The sequence below is a fragment of the Anabrus simplex genome, chromosome 7 (assembly GCF_040414725.1).
Source record: "Anabrus simplex isolate iqAnaSimp1 chromosome 7, ASM4041472v1, whole genome shotgun sequence".
Classification (NCBI taxonomy): domain Eukaryota; kingdom Metazoa; phylum Arthropoda; class Insecta; order Orthoptera; family Tettigoniidae; genus Anabrus; species Anabrus simplex.
In genome coordinates this window covers 196,858,258-196,883,124 of record NC_090271.1, presented here as the reverse complement: position 1 = coordinate 196,883,124, position 24,867 = coordinate 196,858,258, and the positions used below count along the sequence as shown (strand labels likewise).

At 36.5% G+C, this 24,867-nt stretch overlaps 1 protein-coding gene across 4 annotated transcripts in view; it reads left to right on the top strand.

Moving 5' to 3' along the window:
* Positions 1–24,867, top strand: part of LOC137501485 (transmembrane protein 18-like) — a 73,067-nt gene that overhangs the window by 46,898 nt on the left and 1,302 nt on the right. For 2 of the 4 annotated variants that reach the window (XM_068228524.1, XM_068228525.1), the window contains exon 5: positions 11,393–12,691. In XM_068228524.1, coding sequence (XP_068084625.1) covers positions 11,393–11,524 — 132 coding nt within the window. In that variant the 3' untranslated portion in view covers positions 11,525–12,691. Of the gene's footprint in view, positions 1–11,392; positions 12,692–24,867 lie in introns of those variants that run through there. The other 2 variants (XM_068228523.1, XM_068228522.1) reach the window with 2 other exon arrangements.

Here is a 24,867-nt window from a genome sequence, read left to right as displayed (position 1 = left end):
AGTTTTACCTTGGATGATAATTTGAAGGAGCTGGTATTTGTTGTTTCTCATGTGTCCAAAATACTCTAGTTTTCTCCTTTTGGTGGTGTGCATGATTTCTAGTTCTTTTATGTAGTTGTTGAAGTACTTCAGTGTTGCATACTTTGTCTCCCCATGATATTTTAGTAGTCTATAGCATCACATCTCAAAAAAAGTTAACCTTTTACTGGAACTGGTTGTGGTTGTCAAGGCCTCAGCACCGATTAGCATCACTGAGAAAACTAAAGTATACGGAGATGAAGACTTAGGTTAAATTCCCCGCTGAAGAGGATTTCTGACATTTTCTTAAATGAAGTGTTTTATGTGTATGTATGTTCAGTCTTCAGCCCTACGGCTGGTTGGATCCTCAACAGTGCTGCCATCAGCTGTCATAGATGGCTTAGGCATCAATGAAGAGGTGTACTAGGGAAATGAGGAGTGAGGTAGTTTTCTGTTGCTTTCCTCACTGAGCCAGAAGTTGCTATTACATATCAGTCTTGCCAAGCCCACTGAAATGCATGCACCAACCAACCCTGTGAGCAACATTTTCACACTATTCATAGCAGGGACATGCTGCAGAAGGAATGGAATTACTAGCATCGCTCATACCTCAGTCACTTTCATACTGTCAAAGCCAAAGGATAAGACTGAAACAGAACAGTGAAAGTAACAAAATTGCTCTAACCCATACCAGAAGACATAGTGCACTGAAAACACTAGGTCCTGCCTATACCCGTATATAAAGAATTCAAGTTAGAAGTTAAATTAACATATTAATATACGCAAACACAAACTAAAAGAGAGTCAGTAGGATAAAAGCGCAGTTAACACAAATACACTAACACTACCTACTCGTCACCACCGATTTCGCTCAAATTTATAGAACATGCAGGGCTTGGCTAGAAATGGAAGTACCCGAAGTGGGAACTCCAAATGGCGAAGCGCATAGAAAATAAAAATAGAAATGTTGACGCGGCTCTCGCACCGTATAAGCCACTTACATTTGTGCGCTCGCCAAGCAGTAGTTGGCGTAGTGGTAAGAGCGTGGATTGGTAATTCGATGGTCATGGGTTCAACTCCCCGTATAGAGACTGTTTTTTTCAGTCATATTTTATATTATTAATTTTACAATTACACAAAGAGGTGAATAATTCATTTTATATATTTATACGCAAAAAGCATAGAAAAGGTAAAAAAAAAAATAATTGGGATTTCATTGTCATTGTCTACCTGCGCCAAGAACCTATTGTTTGTGTACAACCACCAGGAGCAACCTTCACTTGTCAGGTGAAAACGAATCTTACAGCGAAGTGACTATTCACGTTTATGGCACATTCCCCAGGGAGGGGAGATAGCCAATAAAGGTAAAAAAAAAGGAAGAATTTCTGTTTGAACACGTCGGTAAAGTTCGCAACTCCAAATTTTCTACAATTGTGCGCTCATTAAAAAAAATTACATCCTATATGCCTTTTGCATAAGTAAAATAAATTAAAATAAATGAATAATATGAAAATTGAGAAAAATATTATCCACACGGCGAGTCGAACCCACGACCATCGAATTACTAGTCCAAGCTCTTACCGCTACGCCACCTACTGCTCGGCGTGCCCACTAACGTAAGTGGCTTATACGGTGCGAGAGCCACATCAAAATGTTTATTTTCTATACGCTTGGCTCTGAAGTTCCCACTTTGGGTACTTTCATTTCTAGCCTAGCCCTGCATGTTCTATAAATTTGAGCAAAATCGGTGGTGAAGAGTAGGGAATGTCCCCTTGTAAGACCAATACCACACGCAATAAAAAGGACCACTACCCTCATAAAACGGATGACGAGGTTTGCTGACTGCTCGTCATCTCTCAGGATGAGGGATATGGTATTCGGGAGGTTTAGTCTATGACACAGGTCGACCAGGTCCACGCACTCCATAAAGATGTGTACCACAGTAAGATGGTCGCCGCAAGTACGCACTGGAGGGGGTTCTCCTTTCAGTAAATGGGAGTGTTTGCCTGTTCAATCCAAGATCTTATTTCTATTGAATCGTCCCATTTATGATTAAGTAAATAACAAAGATACCTGAAACTGTGAACTTGTCCTAATGTTTTACCTGTGACTGTCAGGTTAACAGGGGGAATGGTATGTCTGCTCACAACCATCTTGTCTTCCTGGTGTTGAGATACAAGCCTGTCATGGACTTTATTTTTCTACCCCATTCAGCAATGCTTGGAGATTTTCAGCACTTGTTGCAAGTAGAATCGTGTCATCTGCATACCTCAGGTTGTTTATTACACCACCATTCATTACAATCCCCTCCTGTTTTCCTTCCAAAGCCTAAGAGAAGATTCATTAAGAGTAGCAATTGTAGTAAATTGGGGATAGAACACAGTCTTGTATCTCCCATAGTTTTATTTCAGTGGCTGCTATGTTCAGGTTTTTGAATTTAATCAATACTTTCCAATTCCAGTACAGGTTGGAAATAATTCTTAGGCCTCTGTCATCCAGGCTAGAATCATTGAGGATACACACTAATGTCCCATGTTTCACAAGGTTGAATACCTTCTCATAATCAATAAAATATGTGTCATTGTCCTGAGACATATCCAGGCATCTATGTACCAAAATTTGAATTCCAACCAGTGCTTCTTTGGTACAAAAAAATTACAAAATATCGAGTATTGCCCGTATATACTTCGTATTTGCTATGTATCCGTACGTGTATTGCCTTCAGAAAGGAATTAAGCACAAGTCTCAAAAACCTTAAAATTGCATAATCTCTGTGGGATTTAGCTGTTGATTTCTTCAAGATGGGAACAAAGGTTGATGTCAGACAGTCTTGAAGGAAATTTTCCACTGGTATATAAATTAGGTTTATTTACTCCATCAGACTATCTAATGAACAACTTTCATTATTTCTAGCATTTCTACAGGTATACCATCAGGACCAGGAGTTCTCCTGCTTTTACAGGACTTAATTGCATGTTCTACTTCTGGCGAGTTAAGGGTGGTCCAACATCTGAACCATTTGAGAAGAGAAAAGTCTGTCTATTATCATGAAAAGGTTCAGACACGTAACCTTTCCAGCTGTTTAGTTGTTTTTCTTCATGTTCAACAATCAGAGATGGGAAAAGTATAAGGAAAAAGTAATTGGGCTGTATTACACTTACCTGAGAAATGTTTTACCTAATTACAATTACATACTACTTTTTCAGCAAGTAATCAGTAAAATTACAACTACTTCAAAGAACACCAGTCTTCAGGAAATCACTAAAACTTTTTTGCATAGCACTGCAATTATACAGAAGTTTTTAAGGAAAAAGATATCACTTCATTTTGTGTGTCTTTTAGCACACTAGGTGAGACTAAGTAAGACCTTGGAACTTCAAAATGATCTTTTCTTGTTGTTTTAGTTTTAGTTCGAGACTTTTAGCATTTCAAATACTTTGCCATTTACTTTACAAATAAAATAATTGGTTCTTCAGATTTTCTTCACTAAACCTCATCCTCTTCAGGAGAAAGTACATCTTTGCACTTATTGAAAAGATGCTGTACAGGGACACTTGAAGGAGTACCTGTGGTTAATTTTAAGATCATCATTGGGATAAGTGTGAAGACTTTGGAAGCCCTGAAGAAGTAAAAAAAGTACCTTGTCCAGTTCTGGTGAAGCTACTGGTTCTGCTGTAATAGAAATGAAAAAGCTATCTTCATTATCATTTATTTTTTCCCTGTTTTGCTTCCATGCAATGGATATCAATTAGTAGAATGTAACGATTACAGTTTTATTTTATTTCAAGTAGTAAATTCAAGTAAAAATCACATTTTTGTGTGATAGTGTAGACTTGAATATCTACCTTATAAACGAAAAATTATAAATTTAGAAATTATAAAAAATGCGGTGGATAGTGTTGCAAAAAAATACGTGGACAGAAAAAGATTACAAGCAAAAATTATTTAAAATGTAATCAATACAAGTAATTTGATTACGTTGACTCAATTTCTTTCCAACTCTGTCAACACTGATCTTTCCTTGTTGATCATAAAGGAGTCCAGTCCTACTTGTATATAGTCCAGCAGCTTCTTTGATCACTTTATGCGTGTTGAATGTATCATGCTTAGAATCAAGATCTTCTCTTTCTTTACACTGGCTAACTACGGAGGCAAGTCAGTAAATATCTGCAATTTTGCTCTAATTGTCTTTAGGTTGGCTCTATGGCATTGTGTGCTCACCAGCCGCTAGGTGGCACTGTTGTCTACGTCTGTGGTAGGTTTCAGCATTATCAGACCAGTACAGCTTGTGCTGTTGCAACGTTAAGATGGCCACGCCACTCTCTGTTTACACCAAGGAAGAACCGTGTTCTGTAATCCATTTTTTGTGATATGAGGGTGTACCAGGAGCGGAAATTTATAAAAGACTTTCAGCACGATATGGCTACAAAGTTTTGCCACAACGAAGTGTTGACCAATGGATTGAACAGTTCAAAAGGGGTCGCACGAGCGTGAAGGATGAAGAAAGATCCAGGCGTCCATCTGCGGCAGTAACTGATGTCAATATTGAACAAGTGCATGATATGAACCTGAATAACAGACGAGTGACTGTTGACGTGACAAACCATATGCACATTAGCCATGGTTCTGCATATGATATCATGCAAAACAGGCTTAACTTTCAAAAAGTCTGTTCGAGATGGGTTCCGAAACAATGAAGAGCAGAAGTGCAATCATGTGACAGTCTGTCAGCACCTACTGGACCATCATGCTAACGAAGGTAAAACATTTCTGAAGCGGATCATCTGTGGAGATGAAACATGGGTTCACCACTTCGAACCAGAAAGCAAACGTCAGAGCATGGAATGGAAGCATTCCGGATCCCCAGTCAAAAATAAATTCAAGAGTCAACCTTCTACAGGAAAAGTGATACTCATAGTGTTTGTAGACTCTTACAGGCCAATCCGGGAACATTACCAGGAAAGGGGGAAAACGGTAAACAGTGAACGTTACAGTGATATGCTTACATTCAAAATGGTTAGGTATGGGGATCCACGTATTCAATACAAGAAATAGTGATAATTATAAAGTCATCACATATTCATTTTATTTGGGACCGGTTTTGGCAATAGGGTATGCCATCAGCCTAGGAAGTAAGACAAAGACATTGGACATAGAGTACATTACATTTCTTAAAATTATTAAAAATACTTTTTTAAATTGTATGTGCTTGAACTGAATTACTTGACGTATGTACAAGGGTTTTTATAATTAAAATTGAATATAGAAAGGTGTACACCAAAATATTTGTACAGTTAAAATTACAAAAGTGGAATGAGCTTTTTTCACATTGTAAGAACAATATGGGTCGTAGCTACTTTGTAGTCATAATGTTATATATGAAATTGAGTTTCTTGGTTCAGTAATAACATTTGCAGTCATTATAGATAGACTGATGGACTAGTTACAACAACCATTTGTTTACCTAAAGTTCCTCGTAAATGTTCAATAATTATTCAATTTGGATATAGCAATGTGTGAAGTTTAAATAAATGTCTTATACGGCTAAAATAGAGTAAGGCTTCTGTGTTGCTTGTTATTATATCCACAAAAGTTCAGTCAACAAAGAGGATAAGTCCACTGTATAGCTTGGTCTGTGTGTCTGCAGGTGTTAACTACTTTCCAGTTCTTGTGGTATATGTAAAATTTGGTTTATCTATTTGAACATCTGGATGTCAATTTTTAAACATTTACAATCAATATAGATATGCTGATGAGCTAATTGCTACAGCCTGTTATTCAAGTAAAAGAAGTTCCTCAAAATGTGTACTAATTAAAATTTCTGAGGCATTCAGTTTGAACTTAACATTGTGTGGATTTTGTATAAAAATCTTGTATATAGCTAAAATCTGATGATATGATACAGTATCACAGGTTATTATATCCCTAAAAGTTCATTAAATAAAGAGTATGTTCATTGTATGGCTTGGTTTTTTCGTAACCGTAAATTGTGACTTAAAAATTGTAAGTTAATATAGAAGAGGAGACGAGGTTTCGAGAGAGTAATATTATCGAGTGGATCTTGTAAAAATTCTGGAAGTATTTTAATTAGTACTCATTTCGAGGAACTACTTTTACTTGAATAATAGGCTGTAGCAATTAGCTCATCAGCATATCTGTATTTATTATAAATGTTTAAAAATTGACATCAAGATGTTCAAATAGATAAACCAAATTTTACATATACCACAAGAACTGGAAAGTAGTTAACACCTGCGGACACGCAGACCAAGCTATACAATGGACTTATCCTTTTTGTTTACTGAACTCTTGTGGATATAATAACCTGTGACACAGAAGCCTTACTATATTTTAGCCGTATAAGACATTTATTTAAACTTCACACATTGCTATATCCAAATTGAATAATTATTGAACATTTACGACGAACTTTAGGTAAACAAATGGTTGTTGCAACTAGTCCATCAGCTTATCTATAAAGACTGCAAATGTTATTACTGAACTAAGAAACTCAGTTTCATATATAACATTATGACTACAAAGTAGCTGCGGCCCATATTGTTCTTACAATGTGAAAAAAGCTCATTCCACTTTTGTAATTTTAAGTGTACAAATATTTTGGTGTACACCTTTCTATATTCAATTTTAATTATAAAAACCCTTGTACATGTGTAAAGTAATTCAGTTCAAGCACATAAATTAAAAAAAAGTAGTGTTAATAATTTTAAGAAATGTAATGTACTCTATGTCCAATGTATTTGTCTTACTTCCTAGGCTGATGATGGATGGCATACCCTATTGCCAAAACCGGTACCAAATAAAATGAATATGTGATGACTTTATAATTATCACTATTTCTTGTACTGAATAGGTGGATCCCCATACCTAACAATTTTGAATGTAAATCTCGATTCAATACGGAATTTAAAAATGAAATTTTTGACACTAGACAGTGATATGCTGGTAAACAAGCTGAAACCTGCAATTCGTAACAAACGCAGAGGTCAATTGTCGGAAGGAGTTATTTTGTTGCATGACAATGCACGTCCACATCGCTCAAACTCTTCGGATGCTGTGTTTCGAGGTGTTGGAGCATCCTGCGTACAGTCCCAATTTCACCCCGTCGGATTACCATCTGTTTGGTCCACTTAAAAATGCTCTAAGAGGCAGTCAATTCAGATTCGATCAACAGGTGAAGGAAGCGGTGCATACGTGGCTTGCTGCGCAACCAAAAACCTTTTTTGCAGAGGGCATCGGAAAGCTTGTGAAACAGTGGGCCATGTGCATTGAAAAGCAGGGTGACTATGTTGAAAAATGGTATCAGTAAAAAGTGTGTACTCTTTTTGTAATAAATTGATTGCAGATACTTACTGACTTGCCCTCATAGCCATTCAGTTTTTGCTCTTCTAACTTTCTTGCAAATTTCAATAGGTGGTCTGTGTATTTTACCAGGTCATTATTGTTTACCAATCTCCTTTGTTCCATCGGATCTGCTGTTTAAGTAATGGAAAGGGACTAATAAGTGACAAATCATGTCATGTATTGAAAGATAGGAACATGAGTAGGAACAGACACACTACAGGATAGACACAATGACAGGTCATTGTTGGAAGATAGGAGCATCAGAAAGAGGGGATCAAAACACAAAAAGACAACAATTTCCCCTTTTTCATACATTGTAATTTTCAGGTTCTCTCCTGATAAGTCTGAGTTCTACATCAATTTCTTCTCAGCCCCTGAAGAACTTGTTTCTGCTTCCCAGCTTCATCAGTAGGGCAGACAACTCAGCACTAATGGAGGAGCCATTTTGACAGATCTTCAGTTTTGTATGTTAATGTATATTCCGGGTCTTTTATTCCTGTATTCACTTCTATCCTCTTTCCTGTTCACTTTTTCCATGTTTGTCTGGCCGTCTTTAAAAATGGGCTCTTCCCTCACCAATCCCAGTAATTCAGATTTATTTCTTCCCAGCTCCCCATGAGCTCATTTCTGTTTTCCAGCCTCATCAGAAGGGTGTGCATCCAACTTGAGCTTGACATGTATTTTAATTGTAGAAATTCTACATTAGCTGATACCTGACAGTGGTATATTTTTATGAGCTATTTCTCTGGCAGTAGTTTTGAATTTCTTGTCATAAAATGGTTAACTGTATAAAACTCTTTTGAGCTATAATCTTGTGTGGTGAGTATGGTGTTGGTGTTTTTTTACTTAGGAACAGAAAGCAATTTGGCTACATGATACAGGTTGTGTAGCTCCAAGCTTGCATTTGGAGATGGAAAACCCTGATGATGGTTTACTGTGGTTTCACATTTTTGCACTAGACAAATTCGAGCAAAACCTTTTATTAAGGCCATGGCTGCTAATGTCACAATCGTAGCACTTTGTCTTTCCAGTGTCTCTAAGAACTTGTATGTGATGGTGTAACAAAACTTCTAGCAAAAACAATTTGTTATTTAGACAGATTTTTTTGTGTGATAGTGTAGGCTGGGTAGACTTAAGTACCCTTATAAATAAAAAATTATACAAAATAATTGCCATAGATAGTGTCACAAAAAGATGCTTGAACAGAAAAAGACTATATTGGATCTTGAGAAGGTACATGACAGTACTTATGGAAAAGATGTTGGCTATACTGGGGGACTGTAGGATTAAGGGTAGATTATTAAAAGCACATTTCCAATTGAGGTGGAGTGAGAATTGATAGTAAAATGAGTTATTGGTTCAGTGTACTTCCAGGGATTAGACAAGGCTTTAATGTTTCACTTTTGTTGTTCATAGTTTGCATGGATCATCGACTGAAAGGTATAAAGTGGCAGGGAGGGATTCAGTTAGGTGGAAATGTAGCAAGCAATTTGGCTTATGCCAACAATTTGGTCTTAATGGCAGATTATGCTGAAAGCCTGCAATCTAATATTTTTTAACTTAAAAATATGTGCAATGATTATGATACGAAAATTAGCCTTTCCAAGACTAAAGTAGGTTAAGAAACCTAAGAGAACTCAATATCAAGTTGGGAATACGAAGCTAGAACAGGAAAATAATTTCAAGTATTTAGGATGTGCATTCTCCCAGGATGGTAGTACAATAAGTGAAATTAAATCAAAATGCAAGAAAGCTAATGCAGTGAGTTTTACAATAATATAACCATTTATTATATCCTATTCAGTACAGTTTTCCTCTGCTGAGATGAAATTTTATTCTACCCAAACATGTTTCAACTCCATTTGAGTCATCCTCAGTGGTTATTTTAGATTAAAACGTTATAAAATATTACTATGTTTACAGAGAATTATGCTAAAAATTCATAGTTCCTAAAATTATCTAAATTCCATCTTTGTGTAAGCTCAATATGGCATAGTAATAAATGTACAATAAAACAGTGTTGTGAGTTATGCCATTAGATATAGTTAATTTGTTGCAAAGGTGGGTTTTGTAGTTAGTTGCTATGTTGTAGTGTTAATTCTGGTAAGTGCAACCATTAAATGGATTCCGTGTGATCTGTAGTGGATATGAAAGAGCTGAATGTATAAGATGTAAAGTCTTTTTTGGAGGCTTACAGGAATTACATTTTCATTGTCCACTTAACTGTCTAGGATTTGCTAGTTTAGAAGTCTTGTCCTCGATTGCTGTGTTCTAATTGGTGAGGTGTTATTGCTGTTGTTGGTGGGGAGCGATGTTGAGAGGAGTGGCAGGGTAAGTTGGGGAAGGTGGAGAGAGGGGAAGGATTTGTGGGATGAGATGTTGGTCTTGTGTGCTGAGGGAAGGGCTTGTCTTTACTATTGGGCTGTTAACAAATAACTGGAATCCAATAATGTGTTTCTTTTTTTGTTACTTTCATTTAAGTTCTAAGAGGGGGTTCTTGTATTGATAAGTATTAATGTAGATGTTTTCTGGAAAATTAAGTTATGGGCCTTTTTGATCATGACACAGAATCTTCAAATCTTGGTCTGTTGTCACGTAATTACAGTTGGAGTCTTTCTGGTGGGCACTTACGGCTGAGAAACTATTATGTTTCGTGGCATTACGATGTTCTGTGTATATTGTTATGAAATTTCGACCTGTTTGACCAACCTAAGAGGATTCACATTCTGGACACTCTTAGTTTATACATTCCAGAATTAGTATATTTATTATTATTATTATTATTATTATTATTATTATTATTATTATTATTATTAATTATAACCAGTAATGTGGTGAGCTCACGGTTGTGATCAACAGTATTCTGTAAGAAAGAAGTCTGCTTCTGGATGAAACTATCTTTACACCAGTCTATTTTCAGACCAACTTGCTGGGCTAAGTGGCTCAGGCGGTAGACGCTAGCCTTCCGACCCCAACTTGGCAGGTTCAATCGTGGCTCAGTCCAGTGGGATTTGAAGGTGCTCAGATACGTCAGCCTCATGTCAGTAGATTTACTGGCACGTAAAAGAACTCTTGCGGGACTAAATTCCGGCTCCTCGGCATCTCCAAAAACCGAAAAAAAGTAGTTGGTGGGACAAAAAAACAAATATTATTATTGTTATTGTACCAGACCAACTGTGCTTTATGAGAGTGAAAGCTGGGTTGACTTAGGATATCATATTCATAAGTTAAAAGTAACAGGTATGAAAGTAGCGAGAATTATCGTGGGTACAAATAGGTGGGAGCAATGGCAGGAAGGTAGTCAGAATGAGGTGATAAAGGCTAAGTTAGAAATGAACTGGTTTAATGAAACTGTACACATAAATTGGCTTCAGTGGAGGGGTCATGTGAGGTAAATGGAAGAATATAGATTACGTAGAAAAATAATGGACTCTGTCATGGAGGGTAAGAGAAGCAGAGGGAGACCAAGACGATGATGGTTAGACTCAGTTTCTAGCAATTTAAAGATAAGAGGTATAGAACTAAATGAGGCCACAGAGCCAGTTACAGAGGATTGTGGTGGCATTTAGTAAATTCACAGAGGCTTGCGGACTGAACGCTGAAAGGCATAACAGTCTAATGAAGTTGAATGTATCTGTGGGATATATTTCTGAAATATGTATGTGTAAGTATAGTTTGATGATAGGGTTGTATGGTGCAGATAATTCAAGATTACTTAGATTACTGAAAATTCTAATGGACTTAATTGTCTAGGGTAAAAGAAATGGGTTAGATCTGGATGGTTATTATATGTCTCTGTATTTAATGATCTGAAAGAAGTAGCAAAAAAATGAAGGTTGAACTCTAAACTTTGCTAGTTTCAATATTTTTAAAATTTCTTCATAAGAATTTTATCTTTGTAAAAGTTGCTTGTCTATACACTTAATAAATTTGATCCAAAATGCTGTTTCCCTTGACATTCAGATATAGGATTGGTATTGCTTCTTATATTGTACCTTATTTTTAATTTCAGGCTAACTGGCTATGGCAGTCCAGTCAGCTGATGACAAAGCTGAAACGTGCTCAACTTCGGCAACAGGCTCAGTTTCTGCGGCAACAAAGTCGTTCTACATCTCAAGAGGTGCTTCACTCCAAGACAGACTAATATTGTATTTTGATGTGTGAAAGATGTGAGTGGACTAGTCATTGCGTTTGAATGCTGAAAGTATGCCATTAATAATATTTCAAGCTGCAGTCTTGATAGATAGTTTAGTGTACTTAACTGGCAACAACCAAAGAACTGATGATGAAAGAAATTTTACATGCCTATAACTTGATCATGCATTGAAATCCTTTTCGTAACACTGAAACATCACTTGTTAAAGAGTATACTTAAGGCATGTAGTGCTTTCATATGTAATGTACATTATGCATATATTTAATTTCTTCCAAACTCTATTAATGATACTTGAAGATAGGAAGAAATTGTTAAGCTAGATTAGGCTAATCTTTGAGAAAAGTTTCCAGAAGTTAGGTAAATTTTTCGAAAGACTGACGTGGGAGTGGAGGCTGATTGAATTTCAATTCACTATTCATGTGAGTGCCTTCAAAACACTTGAAGATTTTTTTTTCTTAATAATAGTACTGTTGGTGCCTAACCATACTCATTAAATGCCATTTGTTTGCTATAATTAGCATGTCACACTGAAGTGAGTAAAATAACTTTCGTCAACGGTAAGTTTTCAGAGGACATAAAATAATCCTGGCTGCATATTATTTGTAGGTAGTTCATCCTCAAGTTCCTTGTTCAATCTGGTAGGTGCAGTCATTCAAAATGATGTATTTTGTACTGCTTCATGTAGAAAAATTGTTACACTTTACTCAACTGTGACAATCAAGCACAATTTCTTGCTGAAAATGCTTGATATGGAAAGAAGCAAACAGTTACAAATGTTAGTATTTTAGAGGAAGAGAAGATAGAGGTGATAGTAACTCACCTCTGTAAGTATTTGGCATTGCAAGTAATCAGCTTCATTTTCCGTATCAAATTCTAATCACAGAGACTTGCAGTAATTGAAAATCTTCCACCTTTTTGATACTTTTTTTTTTACCTTTTAGCAAATTAATTAATTATAAACAGTACATGTTTCGTTCTCACTTGAGTACATCTTCAGCTGTTGTTAAGCTTAGGTGAATCGCTAAGTTTCTGAGTACATTATTTTCAGGTACATTGTTCCTCTTAAAAACTATTTGAATATAAATTAAATTAAAATGATGTTAAAACAATATGGAGGTTAATGGGTTGATGAAATGAGACAGGATGAATACATAGTTAGCCTGCTTAAAAAAACTATATCTGTTCATTGGAATAGTTGTTAAAAGTTTCAACTCTGTTACACTAAAAATAACTGTTTGTCTTCCAGTTAAAAGTTGTTGCTTTTTTTTTTTTTTTTAATGATTGACTTGACACTGTTCTATTTATTGTTGAATGTTCATTTCTTTCACACCTTCCAGGTTGGCTGTTATTTATTTTAAGCTTGATTAATGTGCCCTAAATTGAGTCTTAATGCGGAACTATGAAGCTGATTGCCGTTCACTTTTTGAGAAGGGAGCTTCGTCTCAATTTTGAGCCATCTTGCAAGGGTATATTAATGTTGACAGTGTTGTCTTGGGCAACTAACGACACCAGCAGGGCTCTCTCAGACATGGACACAACCGACTCTCCTGGGTGAGGTCGCCACATGGCAGACATTGGTTATTCTGGGTAATCTTAGGAGTTATCAGGTTAACTGCCTGTACTGCTTTATCTGTGGAAGTCTTATAGTTTGCTGTCACAAGGCTCTTGGATTTAGAGCGTTTTAATGTATTTTCCTCTGGAGCTTTGGGGACAGCAAGAAGCGAAGAACAGCTCTTCGATCTCCGCCTTGTTGTAGATACTGCAGGAGAAGATTGTACCGCTTCAGATTCAGGTAGATTATAATAATGAGTGTTTAACACCAATCCAAGAAAAGCAACTGAGAAGAAGTAGTTCAAATCTGCGTTGGAAAGTATTTTCAATCTGACATATGAGCTGATCGAAAGTGGAAGCTATTCGTTGGCGTGTGTTTAAGATCAAAATCTGCCCAGGAGAGTCGGTTGTGTCCATGTCTGGGAGTCCCCTCTGGTGTCGTTAGTTGCCCAAGACAACACTGTCAACGTTAATATACCCTTGCAAGATGGCTCGAAATTGAGACGAAGCTCCCTTCTCAAAAAGTGAACAGCAATCAGCTTCATAGTTCCGCATGAGACTCACTTTGGTTTGATACGTGCCAGACTGAAAGAAAAGGTATTAAACACTTGTTATTATGATCTACCTGTATCTGAAGCAGTACAATCTTCTCCTGCAGTATCTACAACAAGGCAGAGATCGAAGAGCTGTTCTTCACTTCTTGCTGTCCCCAAAGCTCCAGAGGAAAATACGTTAAAACTCTGTAAATCCACGAGCCTTGTGACAGCAAACTATCAGACTTCCACAGATAAACCAGTACAGACAGTTAACCTGATAACTCCTAAGATTACTCAGAATATACTGATGCCTGTTATGAGGTGACCTCGCCCGGGAGAGTCGGTTGTGTCCATGTCTGAGAGAGCCCTGCTGGTGTCGTTAGTTGCCTAAGACAACACTATCATTGTTAATATACCCTTGCAAGATGGCTCGAAATTAAGACCAAGCTCCCTTCTCAAAAAGTGAACGGCAAGCAGCTTCATAGTTCCGCATTAGACTCAATTTAGGGCACGTTAAGCAAGCTCAAAATAAATAACAGCCAACCTGGAAGGAGTGAAAGAAATGAACATTCAACAATACATAGAACAGTGTTAAGAAGTCAATCATTAAAAAAAAATTTTTAACTGGAAGACAAACAGATATTTTTAGTGTAACAACTATTCTAATGAATAGATATAGTTTTTTAAGTAGGCTAACTATGTATTCATCCTGTCTCATTTCATTAACCCATTAACCCCCACATTGTTTTAACATCATTTTAATTTAATTTATATTCAAATAGTTTTTAAGAGGAACAATGTACCTGAAAATAATGTACTCAAAAACTTAGCGATTCACCTAAGCTTAACAACAGCTGAAGATGTACTCAAGTGAGAATGAAACATGTACTGTTTATAATTAATTAATTTGCTAAAAAGCAAATAAAAAGTATCAAAAAGGTGGAAGATTTTCAATTACTGTAAGTCTCTGTAAGTATTTGGCAGTCACACATGAAAGTTTGAAGACACATTTATAACACTCTTACAAAAAGAAATGGATCTGCACTGTATTTATTGAGATGTGTGATTGCTTTCCGTGTACCATTCCTATGTAATGTTAAAAATTATAACATTTTTAAGTGAGTACATGCAAAGATAGTTTGCAATTTCCTTAATATATTAAGTTATATGCTTGCTTAGGAGTGCAATGATCATTGTACACTAGGAATAATATTTCTTAAACCTTTAATTTTTTATAAAATACATTTTTAAATATCACTTCTTTCTTTCTTTTTTACTTTCTGTACTGTTTCTGATGTTTCTTTTACAATATCTAATGAAATGTAATTTTTTATATTGGTTTTGCCAGCCATTTAACATCCTTATCTTCTCTCATCCCCCCAAATAATGATACATCAATACTCATTTCTTAGTCACCTTTGTTGTATTAGAAAACAAAGAAATCTAAAAGCTCATAACAGTTTATTTCTCCTTCCTTACTGACAGAAAATATTTTTTTTAAAAATAGGATCAATAGTTGATTTACAGAAAAAAATGGCAGAAGTTACATAATGCTGAATTAATCTAAGTCTTGATCATCCAAAGAGCATTTTCAGTCTTTGTTTTTATCTCTCTTAGTACCACTTCACTACTTCATGTTGCCATGAGTAAGTTTTTTCTGGATGGAATTGGTAATGAATCTGAAATTCCATTCTGAGGAATAAATTTTCTTTCATTTTGTACAGGTACCAACTAAGTTTTAGTGTATAACAGTGTGAATTGGGGAATAAGTACGTACATAATAGTTGAGGTGCGACTAATGATACAGCAAGACAAAAGAGTGGAAGACCGGGCGAGTTGGCCGTGCGCGTAGAGGCGCGCGGCTGTGAGCTTGCATCCGGGAGATAGTAGGTTCGAATCCCACTATCGGCAGCCCTGAAAATGGTTTTCCGTGGTTTCCCATTTTCACATCAGGCAAATGCTGGGGCTGTACCTTAATTAAGGCCACGGCCGCTTCCTTCCAACTCCTAGGCCTTTCCTATCCCATCGTCGCCATAAGACCTATCTGTGTCGGTGCGACGTAAAGCCCCTAGCAAAAAAAAAAAAAAAAAAAAAAAAAAAGAGTGGAAGTAATGTGCTGATCATATGCTACTAGGGCTAGTATCTGGAAATAGATCAAAGGAGTTCAAGCAAAGCCTGATAACACCTGATAATGATATAACTAGGGTTGGCATTCAACCAGAATTCTTAATACTCTACCGGGATGTTGCTCTGCGCTGAAGTGAGTGCTAGTAACAGCAGTTATGTCGGCTGTATGAACTCAACGCTTGTAACTAAATAAAATGCAATTTGTGTACTCTCCACTATCATTGCATTGTCAAAGACCATATCTGTGTATTTTTAGAATTTACACAGCTGGATACGTGAAACTATGCCTCGCCTGTTAAGAAAATTTTAAATAAAACTATAACTCCATCTTCATTTATGAATCTCTAGAACCATACACAATTCTGCAACTTCTTTATGTGATCAGTCTTTCCTTAACCCTCAGTTGGGTGCACCCTTCCAACGAACACACTCAGGCGTGCAGTCCTTTAAACCACAGTGATTATTTTCATCATTTTATTGTACAGCCTTGGAATTAATTTTTTTAAAAATTAAGGTGTAGGCCTATATTGTTGCAAGTAAGTTTACTTTTATTAAGATAATAAAGTACATACTTAATGGCCTTATTAGAATAATTAATTTTTTTTTTGAAAAGTGAGTTAATTTACAAAGAAATCTTGAAAGCTCTGAACAATAAATTTCCAGTTAATTTCCCAGTTTTTAAAATGGAAGTTATTTGAACTAAATATAAAGAATTAGCATTTATCGTTCCCTTCTTCCCCCGTCACTGTAATATTTTAGGCATGAATAGTCATAAATTAAAACAGTGGTTTTTAGAAAAAAAATTATTTCAAATGGTAAAAAGTACTAATTTTACATCTTAAGAACCTTTTTAACTGAAATCCACTTATATGAAAAAAAGTATAAGTTACATTTTCAATTCATGTTCAGTTTTGTGCTATTTTATTTATGTAAACACACTAAAAAATTGTTTAAAATATATATATAATTGATTTGATAGAAAATATAGTTTTAAATTACTAGTTACAACAACAACTAAGACTAAGCAAAACAAAAGTGGTGTTTTTTTTAAAGTGGTACAGTATTGGAAATTATACAGATACACTTTTGAACATTCACATTAGTCGTTGGCTTTTTTCAGCTCTCTACCTGATGTCTAGCACAAACATAGCGAAGGAAACAAGTGTGTTTGCGACATGAATGCCATGTACAATGAACACTATGCTTTTTTCTTTCAATTCTGGAAATGCTGACTGTCAAACCTCAGGAAAGTGCTTCTCTAGTTGCTCTGGAATGTTTTCTCTTCTGCTTTGAAACATGTTTTGTATTCTCATCTTGAGGTCTCGTGACAAGGCTCGAAATTTCACTAAGTCGGCACGGAGGCTCGACGCCAATCTCGGTATGATAATATCATAGTCTCCATATTTCACCAGTAGCCTCTTGTGCAGTAGGAGGCTGTTGATTGTGCCTATGTTAATTAGTAAAGAGAACATGGTTTGAGACCATCTGCAACTTCTCGCTGACACGGAGTACCACAGTGTCGGTACCTCCTTTAGTGAGATTATAAAATGTTAGAATTTTTGCTTCCTACCTTCCCTGATTCTTCACCTTATGGCATGTGTTTTGTGGAAGCTGGAGGCATACCTGCCAACTTTCCCGATTTAGGCGTTAGACTCCCGATTTTCAACAGTTGTACCCGTCTCCCGATTATTCTATTATATCTCCCGATTTTAGCTTATTTTTTTGGTGAAATTCAAACATGTTTTCACATCCCACCATTTCAGCATTGTACGCCACTGGCCGGAAGTCCTTCGCTCATTGGCCGCTTTCAAATGAAATATCGATGTTTATTAATACGAGAAATGCGCGCGAATTTGCGATGTTTATTGAAACCTTATATATCACGATGCGTATAACGATTGTAGATATCTCGTTCTCGCATGCTATGTTGGTGTTCATTCACATTCTAGTCGATTCTGGCGACTAGTCGCTAGAGTTGGAGTCTATTTTAGTAATTTAGTGACAGAATTTCAGAGATAGTGACTAACGAATTTTGTACAGATTTTAGGAGCCATTTGGAGACAATTGTGGTGAATTTTAATTTATTACATGATTTTTAAAAATTGCGCTTCGCATAATCGTGTGATGCAATATACTAATCTATGCATTTGCTAAGTAATAGCATCTAAGTGCATGACTGATTCACACATGTGGAGCATGAGTTTATACTATTTTCGGAAGACTTATCAGAGATGGATTATCTCACTCATGTACTTCCTGTGAGGGAATAGAGACGGATAATTTTTAGCCTTGTAGCTTCGTATAGCAACAGACGGGTTTTGAGACAATACGTGTTATATTATACAGTATATCACAGTACTCCTTTAATGTGCAAGATATATAGAAGAAGCAGTTTTGACCAATTGTATCTCCTTATTTTTCCTGATTTTCATATCAAAATCTCCCAATTTTTGGTTTTGTAAAGTTGGCAGTTATGTGGAGGTGAGCATAACAACATTGTTCACCTTGGGTTTGTATGGCACTTAGACTACACTCATCCTGGAAGCCAAACTAGTTGCTAGTCTTACAGGTAGGTCTTGATTTTGGCTTCATAAAAGTTCTGCTTCATAAAAGTTGGATGGATCTGCTGTTCTTTCTGATCGTTGCAGCTGCTGTCAACTTACAAACTTCTCTCAGGCGAGCTAAAAGAGAAATGGAGGTAAACCAATCCATCATGATATTTCTCCCTGTTTGAGTGATGGAATGTACCATTCGTTCACCATTTTTTTTTTCAATGTTCTTACCTGCTAGTAGGGTCCAACGGGTTGTTGGCCTACATAGAGTTCCATTTTCACTGTGTTGTACATTCTTGCACGTGCTAGTCCAGATATTTTCGAATCATGCTTAGCCAGCGTATTAGGCAGGTATTGTCTGAAAGGGCATTTGCCTCGGAAACCTTCAAGCATATTGTCAGTGGTTGTATACTCACTAGGACAGTACAATCTGATATATTTTTCAACGGAATGATAAAATATTCCACAAATTTTTGTCATTTTGTCAACTGGTAGACTACATTCTTGATTGTCAATGTTGTTGAATCATAAAGCACGCAGTAACACCTTGAAGTGCTTGATGCTCATAATGCTACAGAAAACATCGATCCCCATACCATGTGTACTCTAAACATTTTCCATAAGCCAGCAAGCCAACCTGAAAGCACCTGAGAAGCAGAGAAACCCTAAGGCTTCGGCCACGGTGCAGGCGGCGAGCGGAGCGTTGCGTTGTGTGGCGGCAAAGATGAGACTCAAACCTGTGTTAGCAAATGCATGTGGCCATAGTGCCAGCGGCGCGTCATTTTGGAGGGGAAGTTGGCTCAAGGACAACGCTGCCTGCCGCTAGCCGCTCACTCCTGTTTGAGATTTCAGCTGCGCCGCTCGCAATGACTGTTAGTAAATTAATAAGGGAGGAGATGAAAGTGCTAATTTCTGAAGTTTAAACCTGAACTTTCCTATGGAACGACAGAGAGAAGAATTTCGAAAACCTATTAGTGACAAGGGAAGCCTGGAAAGAGATTGGAACGATCTTAAATATACGAGATAAATTCAGTTAAAAATCAATCACGGTTATGGACATAAACAATATTGTATTTAATGCAACATATTATTATTATTATTATTATTATTATTATTATTATTATTATTATTATTCGCCCTATTATTATTGTTTAATTAATATTATTATCCTTTGTCATATATTGCCGTTATGAAAACTTGTGTTCGTCATTACATCTGAATTTTATGGGTCTCTGGAAGTTGGTGACTTGCTTCTGCAGTCGCGCCTTAAGTTTTAGAAAGAAGTCAAAAGTTTGAATGGACATAGAAGTATATTTGAAACATCTTAGCAGGAAATCAATTCAGTTCTCTATATAAATGATGAAATTCCCCATGCATTTCACGTAATTTATTTACTAGATGATCACGAAATTCTCTCCTAGCCGTACGTCGAATTCTTCAGTTTAGATAAAACATTTCTAAAAGCAGAGACAAACGAGAAAATTGAAACTGCCATTATCTAATCACTACGTGCAGAGGAGACACCGCGCCGCTGACTGATTCTTGCTAGATGTCCACACAGCCGCTCTCTCCTTCCCACTCTTCAACTTTTCGATAGCGGCAACGCTCCGCTCGCCGCCTGCACTGTGGCCGTAACCTAAGAGTGCTTTGAGTTCCCTGAAAGTTATTTCTCTCTTTCATCTAACTAAATATTTGTATAGTTGACTTTTTTTTTTTTTTTTATGTCATCAAGAAAATATAGCTCCCAGGTTTCAGCTAGATTTTTGATGTTCCTGGCTAAATCTTTAGGCCCTGAAAGGAGAGGTACAATATTGTAATCTTGTTCACAACCAGTCCTTGCGAATGTTGGGTGCGCACGCTATTCTGTCCCACCATCCTTGTCTGTCAAATTCACTTTAGGACCACAGAACCGCATTCTTCTTCACCTGACAGCTCATTATCTGTATCATGGTTGTCAACCTGAAGATCTTCAGTTTTGCCTCATCAGTCAACTTCTTCTTCCAGTAGTTGTCCTAGTGCTTTATCTCTGTCTTTTACAAATGCAGCTGTTCTGGCACTTTCTACCTTTCCAATACACTATCAATATTCAGACTCTTTCCTCTACAGCAGGGTCCATATGAGGTAGATACAAGCAAATCTAGGAAATCTCTTTTGGGAGCATACCAGTCACAATGATCAAGATACAAGTGACGTTATTGGGTGAAAAAGACACCGACTGACTCAGCTTCCTACCTCTTTGTCTACAGGGCTGCTGAGGTGGGGCTAGATGATTGCTTGGTCGAGATAGTCTGGAAGAGTGGAGGCATAGCTGACTTTCAGACGGATTGCTTGTCCAAACCTTCTAGGGCTTGGTGGTCGCTTAGACCACTATGCGCTTGACTGACGGTTAATAGTGAACATTATTATCCTGTTGCACTGTCACCAGTATTTTGTCTAAATGCTCACATACTTCACAGTTCACTGACATTCCTGAGACTATTTAACCTTTTAAAATGACCTGGCCTGGCTGTTGCTGCCAACTTAATGCTTTTTCTAACAGCAGACCAGAAGTAGGCTGTTGTAAAAAAAAAATTCTCTGAAAGTATTAAGGGACTGAAAAAGCTTTGTAGCAAGTTGTATGCATTACTACCTATTTCTCTTGATATTTCCAGAATAATGTTGCTGTAAGTAATCGTGAGTTTTTGTACAGGAAAGTTAGCTGGGCTTCAAAAATTTAGTGGAAGTAATGTTTGAAATTTTTGAAACTACAGTACATTAATACATTTTTGGAGTACCTGAAATTTTTTCATAATGATTTGCTTTTCCACATTCATTTAGTTCTTTTACTTTTTTCAAGCTCTGTAACTGTAAATTGATTGCTTTCTTTCCTAGTAGTACAGCTTCACTTCTTGAATGTACTATGGCTGTTAGTAAACCCATCAATTAAATGAAATCTGTCTCCCTTGCTTTTTCTTATCATTTTCATGTATTCCATTCTTTTTTTTTTTGTATGTTTTTTTATAACATAGGGAATAAGTTTGAAATATTTAATCAAAAATTGTAACATTCATCATTGACTATAGAAGGGTGCATATGACAGCTTTCAGAAATCATTCTGGTGGCCTATTCTTGCTTGTGCTCATTTTTATTCTTTCATAAGGTTTCACAAAACTACATAGTTTTTAATGTAATTTTTCTTGCGAAATATGTGATATCACCAACATAGGATTAATACAGGGAAGTAATATAAATGTACTCAGTTGATAAATAGTTTGTAAAGTTGTAATTTTGTCTGTTAACTCATCACCTGGTAAGCAGAGTGAGAGATAATACAAACTGAAAAGCAAATTTTTGTTGTATCTCTAATGATTGAAATCAAAAAAGTGAAGATTTTTAACACTATCAGAGTTTGTTTGCTGTTCAAGTACCCTCAACCTTCCCTGTTTTTAGTGCTGTGCTCTCTTATGAGTATATTGCATTGTACTATATCCATGATGCACAAAATCATTGTCAGTATTTTAGTGAGCCAGAATTTATTTCCTTTTATTATCCAATAAGATGTGTTTACTTTTGAGATTATTAGGAAAACTTTAAGATATGTGGACATAAATACAGGGAGAGGCAAATCTAATGCATTAGGAAATTGACAGACTGAAGCAGGTCCCATTTGGCCCACATTGCATGTGACCTCACCGAGGAGAGCTGTAACATGATGCGCTGTTGTAATATAATTTGTGGTAATGAAGGTTGTGTCCTAACTTTACAGCAGCTGTTGAAAATATTCACCCTTCATATCCAAGCACAAGTCGCAGTGGCACAAAACGTTCTGGAAATCTAACTTCAGTTCATCTTGGCTTATAATGTGTATTACACTAGAGATGTCCTGTTCGAGTGGAAGGGTTATTCATTTACACACTTCCTGTTTGAGGGTGTGCCAAGTATAATAATCGCGAGCAGTTAAGTCTAACAAATGAGGATGGGGAACAAAGTCTTTAGCTAATTGCTTCTTCATAAAAAATCACACAAGTAACTTCCATGGAACGGACCGAACTGGGGGCTGTTTCACTATCCTGTTGGAAGTACATGTATTGTTTTTCTTTTCATTCATTTCAGCAAATGATTGCAAAATGTTATTCACATAGTGCTTAAATTTCACTATGTCATGAATGTAGGACCAAATATCCATCCCATACTAATCGCTCACCATACCTGACTGTTTGGTCATGTAATGAACTTCATGTGAATTGCATGTGAATTTGTGGTGTCCCAATACTATGTATTCTGAATGCTCAAATATCTGCTAGGATGAAACCAAGCTTAAGCACTGATAAGAAGTTGTGGGATACACGATTCTATTGCATACAGTTTGTAAAACCATCCTACAAAAAGTAGAGTGGTTTATTTATGAATAGACATTGGATCTTTAGGTCCCAAAACATAAGTTTTAAGCACCTATATAGGTGAGAAAAATGTATAAAATAGGTTCTTATTGTTTCAAAATGGGCACAATGAAAGTAAATATACCTATGAAGGAGTACTATACAAGTAGAAACACAGCAATACAGTATGTTTATATTTTTGTAATATTACAGTATTTATGTCCCACTATTTACTTTTACGTTTTTTGGAGTTTTTATATTTTATAATATAGAGCATGCAAGACATTATAATGTACCATTTGTGTACAATAGTTTAAATCTGGTTGAGATGAAATCACTAAAATTGGGAACTAGCTGATCAACGAAACAACAAATTTATTTGTGTATCATTGTCATTCTCACTGTTGTTTCTGCCATAATTTTGTGCACAGCAAATCACTAATATTTCCTGATGTTGTGGTGTAAGAGTATGATTTTTGCTGTACAAGATGAGTCTGAATGCAGAGGATGATCTTTCAGCATTTGCTGAAACGACTGGAACGTATTTGAACAGTGAAATACTAACAAGATTAAATCCTTCTGGTTAGTCTGCAGTACACCCATTCAAAACATCTGACACACTTTTCAATACTGTATACCCCAGATTTGTCAGACACCATGTTGTATTTTAACATGGTGCAAGCGTTTGTTTGGCTACGTCCTAAAACAAGTTTTTACTGAGATGCATTCAAAGAATTTTTTAGATCACGTACTGTGAGCATTAACTGCTTCTTAGCATGAAAAAAGTGAGCTGTCATATAGATTAAGAAAATGTTTTATCATATACAGAATTGCTGAAACTACAATTTAATATGGCAAAAGTTAACAAATGATAGCTCTAGAACATTGCTTCAGATGTATGTATGTATGTTGAGTCCTCAGCCCTAAGGCTGGTTGGATCCTCAACAGCTCTGCCATCAGCTGTCATAGATGGCCTAGGCATCACTGAAGAGGCGTACTAGGGAAATGAGGAGTGAGGTAGATTCCCGTTGCTTTCCTCACCGAGCCAGAGTTGCTATTACAGATCAGTCTGCCAAGCCCACTGAAATGCATGCACCGTCTGACCCTATGAGCAACATTTTCACACCATTCATGGCAGGGACTGGCTGCGTAAGGAATGGCATTACTAGCATCGCTCATACCTCAGTCACTTTCATATTGTCAAAGCCAAGGATGAGACAGACAGATCAATGAAAGTAACAAAATTGCTCTAGCCTATACCAGAAGACATAGTGCACTGCAAACACTAGGTCCTGCCAGCAAAGGCAGATATCCAATGCTATGTGAAACGGCACAACACAGTCTGTATTTAAATGTATTGGATTGTGGAGTCTGGTAGTTGACAAATGCCCCTTTACTGCTATAAATTTCATTTGAGTAGGCTGTGTATTACGTTGAAAAAATAGCATGTTTATGAACTCTATCGGAAATGTAAGGTTGTTGTCTTTTGTGAAAAGAAGAAGAAAAACATATTTCCATAATCTGTGAAATAAGAAGAAAAAGTTACACTTTAAAAATTTGCATTTGGCTATTTGTTGCATGGCTGCCAGAAAATCACTTTTCCATCTGTCGTTAAACACGGAAAGTCTGCAGTCTACTGCCTTATTAATGCAGATTTACAAGTGTGTTGGTTTAAACATTTTGTAACACTGGCACAATATCAAAAGAAAACCAGCACTTCGTATCAGTTTCTAGCCTCAACTGTTCCAGTTGGAACTGTAAAGAAAGGGAAGTCACCAACGCCCATCGTCAAACAGCTTCTTGGAAATTGACGAATTCCATACTACCGTCATCCTAAATCTGGAAATGTTGTCTGTCCCTAGTTTCTGTGACATTCTAGTAGAAGCAAACAGCATGGACATAATGGTAAAACCCATCACTTCCTGGTTCCAGGCTTCCCACACAACCGCCACACTTGCCCCCTCGACTGCTTGGCTGACATCTTTATCTTAGATGCGTAATGTGAAAACTTAATAAATATAATTGATTATATTAATGCATGACTTGTCCTTTTATCTTACATGCTTACTGCAAAAACTTAACACTAAAATCAATTAATAATATTACTGCTTATTTGAAAATATATAAGATTTAAAGTGAAAAAAAAAAAAAGGTTCTCATAGAAAGGCAAAAATAGGTCATAACATCAAAATAAGTGTGTATAGGTA